General features: G+C 48.4%; 1 protein-coding gene across 2 annotated transcripts in view; it reads right to left on the bottom strand.

The window, feature by feature from the left end:
• The window catches only part of agbl4 (AGBL carboxypeptidase 4), a 322,319-nt gene that overhangs the window by 146,602 nt on the left and 158,217 nt on the right, over positions 1-17,500 (bottom strand). For both annotated transcript variants that reach the window (XM_042057513.1, XM_042057512.1), the window contains exon 5: positions 579-795. In XM_042057513.1, coding sequence (XP_041913447.1) covers positions 579-795 — 217 coding nt within the window. The remainder of the gene's footprint in view (positions 1-578; positions 796-17,500) is intronic.

Here is a 17,500-nt window from a genome sequence, read left to right on the forward strand (position 1 = left end):
TTTGGTGAATGAGATTTGGAGACTGTTGGTGTCTGTGGTGGGGATTTAAGATTGTGGTAGGCATTTAAGTTTAAATTATATCGTTCAGTTGTGGGCACCCCAATTCTGTTAAAGGGCAGTGATCCGTGGTGACTACCTGATGAAGTAAAAACTTTGTAAATTCCAACTTATAAGACAATGCACATTGTGCGTTTATGTGCGGACTAACAAAGGCTGTGTTTATGCTGGCTTGGTAGCCTACATCTGTTCCTGAGACACACACAGTATTCTCATCTTTATCCACCCATCCATCCACCCATCCATTTGTCCATTCATTCATATACATACATCATACATACGTACATACATACATACATACATACACCCACCCGTCCATTCATTCATATACATACATACATACATACATACATACACCCACCCGTCCATTCATTCATTCATTTTTCCATTCTCTCTGCCTGTGGCTCACAGCTAGTCTCTCTGTAGGTAGTTGCGTTTGAGCACTCCAAGCTATCCAAGTAGCCAACCAAACTCTCAGTCACGCACGCACTGGTTCATTCTCTCTCCCCTCCGTGACCTACCACGCTGAGCCCCAGCTGTTCTCTCAGCAGGTAGTCCAGGTTCCTGCGCTCCAGGCTGGCCAGGTAGTGCTGCAGGCGGGAGTATGTGTAGGGGTAGCAGTAGGCGAACTGGTAGACGTCGTCCTCGCGGTCGAAGCAGAAGGCGAACGACATGACGTAGTTACGCCGGTGGTCTGGACAGCGGTAGTAGTATACGTTCTTGGCTGGAAGTCTCTGCCTGAGGATGACAACAGAAAGCCCACCTCATCAGCAAGAGATGTGGAGATGTGCAGATCACATTGGGTGGAAATATCTCAGCAATACATCATGTACAAATACCCAGAAAAACAAAACAAAACAAAACAAAAACAAAAAAACAAGTGCAGTCCCTTGCCCCGATATCACAATGTCAGAGTGGAAAAAATTACAGCATCTGGATCCAGTAAATTGGGACCAGTAGTTATGTAGGTAGACACACACACACACACACACACACACAAACAAATACAGATAGATAGATGGACCGACAGATTACAATACCCCCAGACCTCTATTGGGGCAACAAAACAAAACAAAGAAACAAACAAAACAAAAAACGCCATGTTGCTGTCAGTGTTCTGTTGGACGTGTCTCACTGTTTTGTTCTTTTTGTACTGAGCGTGATATAAAATCCCTCTACTACTTCCTGTGGGCATTTGCTAAAGTTCACAGCAGCCACCCATCAGTCTTTAAAAACTCCAGTTTTCAGAGGGTGACTGTTGAGCACAGTTATATGGATTTGGCATTTATGGAATGGGAGCTGCAATGGCACTTTTGAAATGGCTGAGCTGGGTTCCACCCTCCTGGCAAAGTCACTGCAAGTCCCTTCCAGACTTTAAACACACACACACACACACACACACACACACACAGGCACACATATATATACACATGCAAGCATGCACACACACACTTGTACACATGTACACAATCACACATACACACGCACAAATACACACACATTAATGCATATGCAAAACTATGCTAAATGGCTACAATGACCCAGAGAAGCCCAGAGGAGATTGTCAATAATGGCCAACAAGTAACCGGTCAGACCTCCTGTTCAAATATATGCTGTGTAGTCTATACAGTACCAGCCCTTAAACACATGTTCCAAGGCACTTTGGCAGAATGATTATTATTAGTGCTGCTCTTTAAAGAACAGGTTTCAGCCATGTCAGGTTTATAGCCCCCTGCCTTTGAGTCCAGGTGCCGTAGTCGAGTTCAGTCGGCCACCATATAATCCCCCTCCTGTCAGGGCCCATTGTGCACATAATAAACTCCGACAGCTCTGGTCATTATCTGATCTCGGCCACATCTGATGCTCAGCACTGGTAATTATGGGATAGCAGCTTGTTGTTTTTGCCTTTTTTCTTCTCTCCAATACCCTACTCCACCTAACCCCCCCCGCTCTGCTCCTCAACGGGGGCACAAAAGCAGGGATGAGTTTGGGAGTGCTGGTGAGAGAGCTGGAGAGGGGGTATTTACTTTCACTGTCTCCTGCCCCCCCCCCCCCCCCCCCCCCCCACTCCACCCCATGCGGAGGTAATAACGAGTGGAGAAAATGATCCGGCGGCCGCAGGAGCGATCAATGTGAAATGCAACCCTGTTCCAGCCCTATAGACGCTCATTTTGCTTTGGTTTCACTCACTCACTCACTCCATTTCCCATATCACTCTCTCACTCTATCTATTCACAGCTCCTGTTTCCACTCTCTCTCTCTCTCTTACACTATCCCTCTGTTTTACCCTCTCTATCTCTCTCTACCTCCTTCTCTCTCTTCCCCATCCCTCCTCTATCCCCCTCTTTTCCTCTCTCTTGAGCCCTCTATGCCTTCCTTTCCCTCTCTCCTTCTACTGTATACCCATCTCTCCCTCTTTTCTCTCTCTTTTCCTCTCTCTCTCTCTCTCTCAGTGCTTCACTGCTCACTGAGACTTTGTGTATGTTAAAAATACAGTTGTGGCGACATGAGTACGACACAATTTGCCGCAGTAATTAGCAAGAGTTCCAGCAAAACTAGCAATTCTCATCCTCTCCGTATTTACACACTGAGTCCATGGCAGCCACCGCCGCCGTAAGTAAGTAAGTAAGTAAGTAAGTAAGGGCCCTCTCTCAATGTGCCGCACCGCACTGACCAGCGTTTTAATGAGTCGGGTAAATAAGCAACGTAAACAAAGAGGAACAAAACAAACAAATAAGCAGCAGAATAGAGAGGAGGACGGAGAGAGAGAGAGAGAGAGAGAGAGAGAGAGAGAGAGAGAGAGAGAGAGAGAGAGAGAGGAGGACGGAGACAAAGGATCACACTGATGAATGAGACAAAACAGAAACAAATGAGGAAATGACTGAAGGAGTCCCTATGGGCACCAGCTAAGATGGAGAGACAAAGACATTAGGGTGGGGGAGAGAAGGAAGGAGGGAGAGATAGAGGGGGGATGACAGAGATAGAGACACAGACAGAGAGGGAGGGAGGGAGGAAAGGGGAGATAAGAGGAGGATGAGAAAGAGGAGGAGGAGGAGGAGGTAGATGAGAGACGGGGACTGCAGGCGTAGGAGTCTGGATCAGATGGAGATGCTGATGCTATCAGTGTGCTGTTAGCCGCCATCCGCAAGCTCCACTCCATCAGCCTGACCAGACCGGCCAGCAGCTCAGTCTGAAAAAGCCCAGCTGCTCGCTTTAATACTCTCACACACACAGAAATGCACAGACACAACACACACAACACAGAAATGCACATACCCACACTCACACAGGAACGCACACACATACATACCCACACACACACACACACATACATACATACATACATACATACATACGCACACACACAGAAACACACACACAACACCGAAAGGCACACGCACATGCAAGCACACACACACACACACACACACACACGCAGGTATACACAAACACCAGCACACACACTCATGCACACACACACACACAGATCAACCAGGGACTGTCAGCCACATACTCCAACATACATTCACACAGACACAAAGACAGGCGTGCACACAAACAATGTTACAACAGTGTTTTTAAATGCTGGTAAATACTCTTTTAGGAGATGAAAGTTGCACTTCTAACAGCAACAGCTCACAGAAGGAAAACACATTTGACTCTATCTGTGTGTGTGTGTGTGTGTGTGTGTGTGTGTGTGTGTGTGTGTGTGTGTGTGTGTGTGTGTGTGCTCTAGCTTAGCCCCCGTGGGTGGGGGGTGTCTTGATGCTGGACGATGTAAGCATTGCCTTGGGCTGGTCTTTGTGTCAGTGCTTGGCCTGCTGCTGTCCAGCTGGAGATGTGAGAGCCTCAGGTGCAGCTGTCTGTACACAATGGGTCCTGGCAGGGCCAGCTCAGGCATGAGGGCCCAGGTACTGGACACGCTGGTTTTAAGATGACACTCGCCTGGACGCTGAGGGCTCTCTCTCTCTCTCTCTCTCTGGACTGGAAAGGAGAGTGGCCAGGAGCTTGTTTGATGTGGAGACCATAATAAAAGTCCCAGTTGCATCAGCATCATTAACATCAGCGAAATCCTTTACAGCACAACTGCCAACAATAAGAGGACAGTTAGCATTCATGCTAGCAATCTTTCATCAGTGCTAGTAGTTGGGCTGCTGTTGGTGTTCGAAAGATGTTTGCATGTTTTTTTGGTACTTAGCTTGTAAGAAATATTTTCATCACTTTCTTTGTGGTCTCTGGGTTTTCGTTAAGATACATTTACATGTATTCATTTAGCAGACGCTGCTGTCCAAAGCAGCTTACACATGTCAATTATATTACAAGGACCATTGTCCTCAGAGCAACTCAGGATGCCTTGCTCAAGGGCACAACGGTGGAATTCGAGTATTGAACCCACAACTGTTCAGGCTACTGCATGCTAGCCCAGCTCCTAGATAATGGCTTCAGATCGGATGCCTCACGGGTCAGTGAAAGCCACAGGTGGCTCAGTCGGTCAGGAGCATGGTGGTGGACCAAACTCTTATGAGTTGAGCATTTCCAGACTCCAATCCTGGAGAAAGGAGTGCCCTGCGGTGCCGTCTGGCAGCGGCAGGATAACACAGAGCTCAGAGCTCGGGCAGGAGGCTGTGGTGACACTCCTGTGGCGCAGCTTTGCTCTTGACAGACAGGCTGGCACCCTGGCACACACGTGGGACCCACTGAAAGGACGCAGACCCGGGCACGGCCCCAGACAGAGACAATCGCTCCGACCCTCCTCTCCTTCCCTCCCTCTCCGTGCCACGGGAGCGCGGTCTGCTCACTGGACTGGCCTTGAGGATGTTACTGCATTTCGTCAGGCAGCCATATATGTCTGAGGTTTGAGATCCCATAAGCGGCGCCCTGCTCGCCTTGGAAAAGCAGGTCCTGTCTGCCTGGTGATTAACATCGTGTCAGCCATCTTCCTCTGTCTTTGTTTGTTTGTTGATGTTGTTTTTGCAGGGGAGAGTGTTTGTGTGTGTGCCGCGCTGTGCGATGTTGATAAGTCTTTGAAGCGGGACCTTGGCGGAGTCTTCCACTCTCTTGCTCTCTGCAGTGGACGGCGCGGCTACTCCCCCGTCGCGCCGCCGGACAGCCCTGGCACCCCGCGCCTGGCACGCTCTGCTTTTTTTCTGAGTGTGTGAGTGTGTGTGTTGTGACAGTCTGAAAGGAGCGTGGCTCCTCAGGCGGAGGCAAGGCGGCCCCAGCTCTTCCCCAGGCGTGCCTGACCAACAGATGGCCGAGAGCTCCGGCACAGGACACAGCCTCTCCTGTCTCACAAGTTCACACACTCTTTTTCCTTTCACCACTTTTAGAAATACTAGAAACATTTCTTTTTGTGTTTTGAGTGGTGGTGGTGGCAGGGGTGAGCTCTTGTTTTATAGAGAGCCCCTGTGGAGACGTTTGGCTTTCCTGTCTCAGAAACTAAACTTCTCTTTCTTTTATGATTTTTACGACTTTTTTGAAATCCTATGAACGTTTGTTTTTGTGTGTGTGTGTGTGTGTGTGTGTGTGTGTGTGTGTGTGAGAGAGAGAGCGAGTGGGTGGGTGGGTTGGTGGTAAGGGGCACGTATGACTGAGCTCTTGTTTTTGTGGGGAGATTTGGGTGATTCTTAGCTTCGTCCATAGCTGGGTCAAAGTTGGTTTAGAGGAGCTTCAAAGCCCTCAGCTCTATTCTACTCGGCTTTCTCTCTCTCTCTCTCTCTCTCTCTCTCTCTCTCTCTCTCTCTCTCTGCTCGTCTTTAGAAGGAGCTAATTTGCTCTTTTTAGACTAATCCCGTCAGCAGCACTGAGTGAGGTCACGACACAACTTATGGGGGACCCAGACAGTCATCACAGGACTGCAGAAGTCAGTCATACCCACAGCCACTGCCAGACAGTCGCAGTGTGTGTATGTGTGTGTGTGTGTGTGTGTGTGTGTTGTGTGTGAGAGAGAGAGAGAGAGAGAGAGAGAGAGAGAGAGAAAGAGAGAAATGTGAATGTGAGAAATGTGTCTGCTCTTAAATGTTCCTCTTTAAAGCTCGTCTGTAGAGGATTGTGATTGAACTGTACTAATGTTGCAGCTGAGGTGCTGGCCTACAGCACCTGTCTGGTCATAGCTGGAAGTAGTGCTTTATCTACTTTCATTCCCTATTGTGTTTTACTGTAAACACAATACACTGTATAAAGGTTTTCAATGCCGTTATTGTGCTTTGACACTGTGAATGTGCAGCCATTCCTGACCATCTGGTAAAGCATACATCTACTGCACACACACACACACAAATATACACACTCACACAGACCAAACAGGGGCCGTCAGCCACACGTACCTCCACAAACACATAGGTCATTTATCTTCAAAGCAAGGCATACCCGTATGCTTCCCACGTATGTTTCACACACACACACACACACACACACACACACACACACACACACACACACACACACACACACACACACACACTCCACTCATACTCCCTGCTCCACAGCCTCTCGGAGTGCGGCTGGCCTCTCCAAAGTGGGCACAGCTAAATTAAAACGAAACCAAATTAGCCCAGCTTTGTGGAGCCGAGAGGAGGAGAGGAGAGGAGAGAAGGAGGTGGTGGAGGACATGAGGAGGGGTGAGGGGGCAGGAGAAAAGGCCAAGCTGATTACTCCCCTGGTCAAGGAGAAAAGAGACACCGCGCTCCCTAGTCCTGCTTCGGCAGTTTCTGTCTGAGCATCCGCCCGCCCGCTTGCCCGCCCGCTTGCCCAATGCTGCTGCCGCTGCTGTCGAGAGGGTGCCAGCCTCCGCAGAATACTAATGCCACTGCTGCCCCTGCTGTTACTGGCGCTCTCAAGTCCCAGCAGTAAAGGGATCCTAGAGCCTCAATCCTAGATCTTTGACTTTGTGACTAACTTAGATGACGATATAGTATTAAAGGCTATAAGTCGATAAACAACAGGCGTGCATAATTCCCTTTTCCTAAGTCCAGAGGAGCGAGAGTGGAACAGAGGACATGAGATATGGCACCATCAGTCCTGTTCTGGCGATGGGCAATCTGAAAGGGTTCTAATGAGACAGGTAAAGATAAACAGATAACGTCCTTTATTAGCCTCTCAAAGCACTTCATAACCACTGATGCTAATGCAATTGGGCAGTAATCATTTAAGCAGGGTGGGCTGGACCTCCCCCATCCATCCACCTTTATCACCTGGTGAGTAGACGAATGTCTGTCTCATTCAAAATCACTGTAGTGTGTTGTTTACTTGATGCTATGTGCTATGTGGTGCTATGTGCTATATGGTGCTATGTGCTATGTGGTGCTATGTGCTATGTGGTGCTATGTGGTGCTATGTGCTATGTGGTGCTATGTGCTATATGGTGCTATGTGCTGCTATGTGCTGCTATGTGCTATATGGTGCTATGTGCTATGTACTATGTGGTGCTAGGTGCTATGTGATGCTATGTGCTATATGGTGCTATGTGGTGGTATGTGTTATATGGTGCTATGTGCTATGTGCTGCTATGTGCTATGTGGTGCTATGTGCTATATGGTGCTATGTGCTATGTGGTGCTATGTGCTATATGGTGCTATGTGCTATATGGTGCTATGTGGTGCTATGTGCTATATGCTGCTATGTGCTATGTGCTGCTATGTGCTATGTGGTGCTACAGTATGTTCTATGTGGTGCTATGTGCTATGTGGTTCTATGTGCTGCTATGTGCTATGTGCTGCTATGTGCTATGTGGTGCTATGTGCTATGTAGGTGCTATGTGGTTAGGGTGCAGTAGGGGTAGAGCTATATAGTAGCCTTGTTAGTTAGTTGTTAGTTACCAACAGTAGCCAACAGTTGATCTATAAGATGATTAAAAAAAGGAATTTTAAAGATCCCATTCCACACCTATTTCATTAATTAGTTATAATCCTTGATGTCTTTTGATCAAGTTTGTAACATTATTTGGGTTGGAAATGCCGTGGATGGCTTATTTCAAGCTATTCTAGCATTGTCAGAAAAGCCTGATACAGGAGACGACTGCTTTTCTCATGAATATTTAATATGTAAATAAGTTCTGATTTGTTCTGATTGGTAGTACACAAAAACATACAGTAGGCGGTAAGCGCACGTTGCCTATGTCTTCACTCAGTCACTCCCCTCGACTTCTCATGTCACTTACATTACATAAAACATCTGATTTATAGGCCTACTATCCAACCGATTGTGACAGCCAAACCCTTCTGTAATCGACATGTTATCTTGATTTAACTGTGTGATCATTGTGAGAAAGCTTGCTATCCACCCTCGGAAAAGCGAACTATGGTTAGATTCAGCTTGTCTTGAGACACCTTAGCTAGGAGACAGCGCGGGAGACAATTTGTAGTTTAATGTTTTTCGCTGGTTGCAGAGGATTAGCAGTCATATTTTACAGATATAGCAGATTTTAAGTCCTCGAGGAGACAACATACACCTTCAGACGACATACACCTTCAGACAACATACACCTTCAAAATGCGCTGAACGCAGCACTAATTCGGTACCATAGAGTTCCCGTATTTTTTCAAAAATAAATTGCAACCATTTCTCTCTCAACTCATCTTTCTTTGACAGGAGATGCCATGTAGATATTTTGTTTAGGCATAACACAGGTTCGCTGTCGTTCTGCCATATGTAGGCTACTAACTCTCTCTCTCTCTCTCTCTATCTTTCCCCCTCTCAATCTCACTCTATTACCCCTCAACAAATGGTCTCCCTCAAACTAACCAAAAATGCCCTCTCTCTCTCTCTCTCTCTCTCCATCTCCCTCTCCTCCCCTCTCTCTCTCTCCATACTAAATGTTCCAAATTCAAAGGTGCTTTATTAGCATGACTGTTTGTGTAGAGTGTTGTCAAAGTGAGTGTTACAAATAACACAGCGACCCTCCACCTACACACCACACCCATGCCCCCATTCGTGCCACTGCCTGCACTTCTCACTCTTCTCGTGTCATCGTAATTTGGTCCAGCAGTGGATTGATGGAGCTCCAACAGGCTGCCACCTCACCCCCAGCCAGGGAAGGAGGGAGAGAGGGAGGATGGAGGGAGGGTGGGTGGATGGATGAGTGGGTGGGTGGAGGTGCCTCTTCGTTTCCCAAATCACAGTGCTAACACAGCAAGCGCCGGGAGCAGCAGGGACACTGATGAGTCAACAACACTCCCCTCCCCTCTCCTCTCCTCCTACCTTCTCTCCTCTCCTCTCCTCCTCACTCCTCTCCTCTCTGCTTCTTCCCCTTACAGGAGACACACATAACTCACCCACCAGTAACATGTATCATCCAAGAGTGTCAGTACAGTGCAGAGGAAGGGATGGAGAGAGGGAGGGATAGAGAGAGGAAGAGAGGAAGGAAGAGAGGGAGGGATGGAGAAAGGGAGGGAAAGAGGGAGTGATGAAGAGAGGGAGGGATGGAGAGAGGGAGAGAGGAAGGAAAAGAGGGAGTGATTGAGAGAGATAGAGAGGGATGAACAGAAGAGCAGGGTCAGTGGATGAGGCTGGGAGGTGAGGAGAGGGCAGTCAACAGTGGCATCTGCACAGAACCAGCAAACGCAAACAGGCAATTAAGGCTCCGGATTGGAGAGTGGACAGGGCTGGCACGTCCGCAGAGCGAGACTGAGGAGTTTAATGCGGAATGAAAGGCTGACGTGTGGACTGATGTGTCTGATGTGGACGGTTCAGTGCAGCTGGAGTCGGATTCCTAATACAACAGGATGCTACATCTCAAAAGAGAATCAGAATCAAACCAACGACCAACACACACAGACGATACTGACAGAGCCACATGTAAGAGCTGGATATGAAGACACACACACACACACACACACACACACACACACACACACATACAAATAGGATATTATGTTTATGAGAAGACTGCCTCAGGTGCTTTTGCTTGCTAGTGCATTTGGCCTGAGCAGGGGGTCTGTTGCAGATCGGGCCCTGTAGGCAGGCCCTTGTACATACACACACACACACACACACACACACCACACACACACACACTTAGGAGACCCCGGCAGGCAGTTGGGGAAACAGCAGGGCCCTGTGCCTAGACACACGCCCTCTGGGTTAATGAAATAAGATGACACCTCCCCAGCTTTATATTATATATTTATCTCTTTGGGGCGTACACTTGTGTGCATACACACGCACACACACAGAGTCACACCCACACACACACACACACACACACACACACACACACACATACTCTTTGGGGCATTCGGCTGTCTCCTTTTCACCTGTCTCCTTCCACACGTTTGACCTTGTTTGGCGAGCGAGCGAGTCTTTGGCTATCGATTTTAATTACCCCATAGGAATTTACTGCCCCCCCCTTACCTGCCCCTCTCCCCCTCACCACCGCCTCCAATGCTTTACTATCATTGGATGAAAAGAAAATAGCTTTGCACTCTTCCTCAGAAGGGAGCAAGGGAAATAGAGAGAGAGAGAGAGTAAGAGAGAAAGAGAGAGAAGGAGAGAGACAGACAGAGATAAAGAGAGAGAGAAAGAAAGAAAGGAGAGAGAGAAATAGAGAGGAGAGAGAGAGATAGAGAGAAAGAAAAAGATAGAGAGAGGGAGAGAGGATGGTGACAGCAGTATACAGTAGTGATGGAGGCTGTGGCTACTGCAGCCTGGCCGCTCTGTTTTCTATCTGGGCAGAAGCTGCCGCTCCCTGATGACTGCTGGCAATTTGTTTTATCTAAATGACGACGCCCCATGCCTCTCCTACCCCAGGATGTGGTACATCCTCCCCACCACCCCTACCCTAAACCCCCATCTCACAGCACCATCCCACTCCCAAACAGATTTATCGCCCTGTGCTTCTGCGGAGGAAATCGCCCGCCCCCGGACAATCGCGTGCTGGCGCATGTGGTGCTGTCATAGCTCAGCGCCCACAGTGCACCGGCCCCATGCCTCCACACACACACACGCACACACACACACACACATACACACACAGGCGCTGGGGCCGTTGCCTCCCCCGTCAGCAGGAGCCGAGCCAGCAGTGCCAGCCGTGCCCATCAGCGCCACCCTCCACCAACCTCACCAGTCCACCCAGGATAAACACAACAACAACAACAACAACAACAACAACAACAACATGGAAGGAAAAGGGAAAATAAGCAGATGGTGCTAATTCCTCATACTTCCCTCTCACAGCACAACTGAAGGTTAAAGCACACTAACAAGCACATGTGTAACGGATGCCAGCTAGCTTAGCTGTGCTTGTGGAACGTTGGTAAACCTCACTCCCCGACACCTCAAGATGGGAGCCAGTAGCCTGGGCTATTGGCTCAATTGTTAGCGCGCTCGCCTCCCGATCCGAGGTGCTGCTGTTTCGCGGGTTCAAGTCCGGCCGTGTGCAGGGCTGAATTGCGCAGGTTCAACACAACGCAGGTTACATTGGTGCCGTGACCCGGATCGGGAGTGAGGTTTAGGGGGGTGAGTGTAACGGATGCCAGCTAGCTTAGCTGTGCTTGTGGAACGTTGGTAAACCTCACTCCCCGACGCCTCAAGAGTGCTGCTGGCATGCGAGCCAGTAGCCTGGGCTATTGGCTACATTGTTAGCGCGCTCGCCTCCCGATCCAAGGTGCTGCTGTTTCGCGGGTTCGAGTCCGGGCGTGTGCAGGGCTGAATAATCGCGCAGGTTCAACACAACGCAGGTTACACATGCAAACAGCAGCCACCATCTAATTTTCAAAAACACATGTCAAATGGGCTCTTCCTGGGAGAGGGCCTGATGGTGGAGGCTGTTGACACTGCAGCTGGTGAGCGCTTCCTGAGTGACGGTGCTGCCGGCGGGACAGCTCTGGATCGGCACGACCAGTCTTGGTGCGGCGCGGCTCGGCTCTTCCCCTGCCCACTGGCTAAAAAGCTGGGGGCCCTCACCAGAGGTGTCACTCTCCATCGGTGCTGCTTTTCAACTCGGTGAGCGAGCGAGCGAGTGAGTGAGCAGCTACACGAAAGGGCTTTGATTTCCACACCGTCTGCCGCACTGAAGTCCCCGAGATGAGGGATAAAAATTGGTAGCTTTCAAACCCCAGACATCTTGTCTATATTCTCAAATCAATCAAGCGTAGAGGTCACCTCAGTCATAGGCTTCTCTTCTTCTTCCTCTTCTCCCCTTCCCTCCCTCTCTCCCTCCCTCCCTCTCTGCTCCTTCGCTCTTCCCTCTTCGGTCCTGTCAAAGCAGAGCCTGTCAAGCGCTTAATGTTGTGAAGGTTAAATGGCTTAAAATATGTGCATAAAACTGTCAAGTGACACAATTCCTCTACGCCTCAGCTCTGGACAAATGGAAGAGCAGTTCCAAATAAGGCAGGATGGGGGGAAAAAAGGAGAGAACGGGAAAAAAAAAACTGATAGAGAAAAATTTCGAGAGAAATGTTGAATAACATTTTAATACAATGATAATACCCAAATTTTGAAGTAGGCTCTATCTAGCTGTATGCTTCTCGCAGCCTCTTCATTGCAACATGGGCATATTGTGGCAATTTCCCTGTTGTTCAAACGTGGTGTGGCTTCTTTCGCTTTGCATAACAATCCAGGCAGAAAATAGTTCTAGAATGATCTGAAAACTGTCAAGTGGCCCTCCCACTTATGTGTGCATATTTGTGTGTGTGTGTGTGTGTGTGTGTGTCTGTGTGTGTGTGTGTGTGTTTGTGTGTGTGCGTGTTTGATGTATCTATCGTCTGGGAGGTAAATCAGACTGCGAAACGGCAATCCAGTGGCACTGTTACTAAGCAACCTGCCTGGCTTTGTCATTTGGCTGCCCATGTGTTCTGGTACATTTGAATACTATTTAGTGTCTGGATTGCCATTTTAATTTGTTGCATATTCACAGCCATCAAATGGCTGCATGTGTAGCTCCCTCTTTCTGATGTGCTATTATATGGCGTGGTCATGAAGCCGTATATGACATCGTCACAAAGAGCATTTGCAGACAGTTTACTGACAAGCCAGACATCCATAATCTGACTGCCTATTTTTTAATATCCTGATTTTTTTAATTTTTTTTTATCAATTTCCTTTGAGCAAGCAAGTTTAGACTTTTTTTTGCAAGTAACAATATCCAGTGTATTGGGTTTGAGAGCCCTGAGCTCATACCACAAATGCACAAAATCAAGATCACAGACACCTCACTGGAGCCAGTAAAATAAAGGACCCGTATGGTATGACTTATGTGAAACTCAAAACTGCGTTCATACCTAACATGCTAAATGACTGAGGTAATCAAAAGTCCTGCTAATATGATAGAAGACTTATTAGCAGTACCTATTAGACGCATAAATAAACATGCATGTACGACGTGTGTACCCTGCTCTTTACACTGGCCTGAAGCACGTCTTAAAGCTTAAACAGAAGCGTTAATCAGTAGCAATAAAAACACCAATCAAAGAAAAAGGGCCAGTAACAGTTAACACAAAGACTACACAACACTGCGCTGGTCTGGCGTTTGCTCTTGTAAAAGGTCTGGGCTTTGCGCAGTTTTGGCTACAAAAGACGGGCGACGATCTGTGGCCCTCAGCTTCCATAAATGCTGCGGGACACGGCTGTAGTCGTGCTCAGTGCGGCACCGACTCTAAATCACGGGGTCATTAGGGCAGAAATCATAAAGTGGATGTCCCCCTGAGTAATTGGAGGGATTGCTCCGGCTTCTATATTCCCATCTAATGCCTTTACGACTCCTGCTACGCATGGTGGAGATGGAGACTGGAAAAGGCTCGGAATCCATTCCCAGACACTGGGGTGATATTGGCGGATAGCACAGGGGGCAATCTAATGCAGTGGTGTGTGTCTTTTCTTGTAAAGAGGAGCGGGAAGTGAGAGAGAGAGAGAGAGAAAGAGAGAAAGAGAGAGAGAGAGAGAGAAAGAGACAGAACAAGAAGTCGTATTCCCAGAATGAAGTTAGTGCAGACAAATGATGGGATTATAAAAAAAAAACCCAGTTTGCCTCCAGAGTGAGATTCCTTACAAAACATTTGCTATTTAAGAGAGGGGAGAGTGCTGTTGGCAAGCAGAACAAAAAACACAAAATAGGACTGGAGAGTCTAGAGAGGTCCAAGCACGAGCAGACGATCAATAATCGCATGACCTTTGACCTTCAACTGCTTGATGTTCCTCTCTACCTTCTGATCAAGCTCAGACTCGATCTAATCCTCAGAAAGTGATACACAGAGAAAGGGAGCAGATGGGTGGTAACATTTCAGACATACGCAGAGGCACGCACACACAGCGGCTAATTTCGCATTCAGTTCAGAGGCTTCTACTCGAGCTCAGACCCCTGTCTTTTTACGGCGTCATTAAATATATGAAAACTAGATGTACCGCAGAGCGGTACAAAATATGACCGCCGCCCAGTCCAGCACATTTTTCCCACAAAAAAATAAAGCCTGTTCATAATTCTGAGAAATTCTTGAATTGTGTGCATGTGTGCGTGTACACGTTTATGTTTATGTGTGTGGGTGTGTGTGTGTGTGTGTGTGTGTGTGCGTGCTTGTGTGTTTGCCTGCGTATGTGTGTTTGTGCATGTGCATGCATGCGTACATATGTCTACTGTGTGAGTATGTGTCATACGTATGATTACTGTGAATGTATGTGTGTGCGTGTGTATCTGTTTATGCACATGTGTGCACATGGAATGGGAATGCCCCTGGAGGCAAACATACGGAAAAAATTGGTCATCCTAGGCCCTACGGTTCTCAAGATATTCACAGAAAACTGTACAGCGGGGGGGCTACAGATCAAAATGAAAAACGATGGTTCCATGCTATCCATGTGGGGTTACATGCCCACCAAGTTTCGTGTAACCCGGTCTTTCAGTGTCCCGGGAATCCTTGTGCGTGCGAAACTTGGCGTGCATTCAGAGAGTGTCATAATGATCCTACACTTCCAATTTTGTGCAGTTTTGACTATGTTAGGTCACAGGTACCTGCGATTACAACACCTCATTTTTACTTTTTTGTGTTTAACTAGGTGGCGCTATACATGAAATGAGTGGTTATGGAATGGGTTGACATGGCCCCTTGAGATCAACATACAAAAAAAAATGGTCCTCCTAAACCTTACGGTTCTCGAGATATTCACAGAAAACTGTGTCTGCCCTACCCTCCCTTCGGGGGGTGCAGTCCAGCGGGGGGGCTACAGATCAAAATGAAAAACGATGGTTCCATGCTATCCATGTGGGGTTACATGCCCACCAAGCTTCGTCGACCCCGGTCTTTCAGTGTCCCGAGAATCCTTGACGGAAATTTGGACATGCGAAAAAGAAAAAAGAAAAAAAATCTGACTAAACCTAAATGACCGCCGCTTCGCTGCGCGGCGGTCATAATAAGTAATCAAAATACAAGTGGTTTGCGGCAGCATCAGCATTACCCAGCGAGGGGCCACGGAGGAGCGTAAATCGCACGGCAGCGCCCACATGAGATTTATTCTCGTCTCAAGTGACGGGATACAGAGCCAGAGGCCCCTCGCCATGCAAAGAGGGAGTTTACGCAGAAGAGGTCGATGGCGAAACTCTCCCTCACTAAGAGTCTGAGAAGAACCCTCTTATTACACACACACACACACACACACACACACACACACACACACACACACACACACACACACACACACACACACACGCAAGCAGCTTAAACACACGGCACACAGCTCAGGATGGGAAGCATCAAGTGGCCTCCATTTTTTCTGCTTTTCCACACATCAACATGCTTACGTAAATGTATGACGGCACATGTGGTCCAGGCCATCTTTATCCTAATCCAGCAGGCTGGCCTATGGAGAAGAACTTGCACGTTACATTAATCACAGAGTTCCACTGTAGTTCTTACGCCTAAACTGTTAACAGGCCATCATCTGTAAAGACATAGTATACTTGCATGTAGAAATGAGGCAACACATGCACCGTTAATCACAGAATTTAAGTTTAGTTTGTAAACTATTGTTCACCACCCACGAGAGCTGAATATAGGAAGGAAGCCTCATTAGCCACAGACTAAAACTTTAAGTTAGTGAGTCATCGTCAGCTAGCATCCAGTATACGTGCGTATAGAAAAAAACTTGTGGTGTATTTCACTGTGGTTGAGTTGAGGAAGTCTTCTCTATCTTTTGGTGGATGTTCACACCCAAGCTGACCAGCAGATGGCCACATGAAAAAAAGAGCCGCCTGCCATATTTGGCCAATCGGATTCTGCTCAGTGATCAGCGTAACTCAACTCATCAGATGTGTTCATCAGGAAATGGAGGAAAACAGACTCTCCCTGTTAAACACACACACACACACACGCACAGGCACACACACACGCTTCCCTCTAAGTATCTCTACTCACCACACTTTTCCTTTGTCCATCTTCCACCACACACACACACACACACACACACACACACACACACACACACACACACACACACACATTCCCCTTCCACACCACCACCCCCCCTCCACACACACACACACACACACACACACATTCCCCTTCCACACCACCCCCCCCCCCCCCCCCCCCCCCCCTCCACACACACACACACACACACACACACACACACACACACACACACACACACAGACCCCTACACCCACACACCCGTCTGCATCCCAACAGGTCCCATCTGCACTGATTCTCAGACGTTGAAGGGTACCCATCCAGAACACTCCAGGTCGTCAACAGGCTGTCTCTTTTGTTTGCTCTGCCCCCCTCCACCCCCCCCCCCCCCCCCCCCCATCCACCCAGCCTTGCCACCCTAGCTCTGCAACCCCATGCCACCCCAGCCCAGCCCTGCCACCCCAGCCCTGCCCTGGCGCCTTATGAGCGCACAGGGGGCAACCAGGGAGTCCCGCTGTTAAGGGGGCTGTGGTGCAATTAGCCGCCAACAGATGAGCAAACCTCTCCAGCCAGACGGGCGCCAACAGCCCCCCTGTGGGGTAAAGGGGCAGGTGTGCATTAGTCTAAGAGGGGTACCGAGATGCTGTAAGGGTGTGTGTGTGTATGTGTGTGTGTGGTGGGGGGTAGTTAAAAGCTGAGATGATGACGTTACAGACATGCCCTGGTGTGCTACTTAGCATGTGTGTGTGTAGTGTGAGTTTGTGACAAAAACACACACACATATAATGAAACAGCAGCTCCCTGATTAGACCACACACACACACACACACACACACACACACAATGAGCCAGCAGCTCCTGGTGAGTTGAGTACGCAGAGCTTACAGACAGCTCATTGAGGCGTCCCAGCAGCAACATCATCAGCAGACAGCACCCAGCTGCAGCCCCCCCTCCCCCCCAGCTACTCAGTGGGCCAGGACACTTTTAGAGTGGGCCGCATTGTGTGTGTGTGTGTGTGTGTGTGTGTGTGTGTGTGTGTGTGTGTGTGTGAAACAAAAAGAGAAAGAGAGAGAAAGAGTGAGAGAGAGTGTGTCTGATAAGACTCATAA

The sequence above is a fragment of the Alosa sapidissima genome, chromosome 12, assembly GCF_018492685.1.
Source record: "Alosa sapidissima isolate fAloSap1 chromosome 12, fAloSap1.pri, whole genome shotgun sequence".
In the NCBI taxonomy this organism is placed as follows: Eukaryota; Metazoa; Chordata; class Actinopteri; order Clupeiformes; family Clupeidae; genus Alosa; species Alosa sapidissima.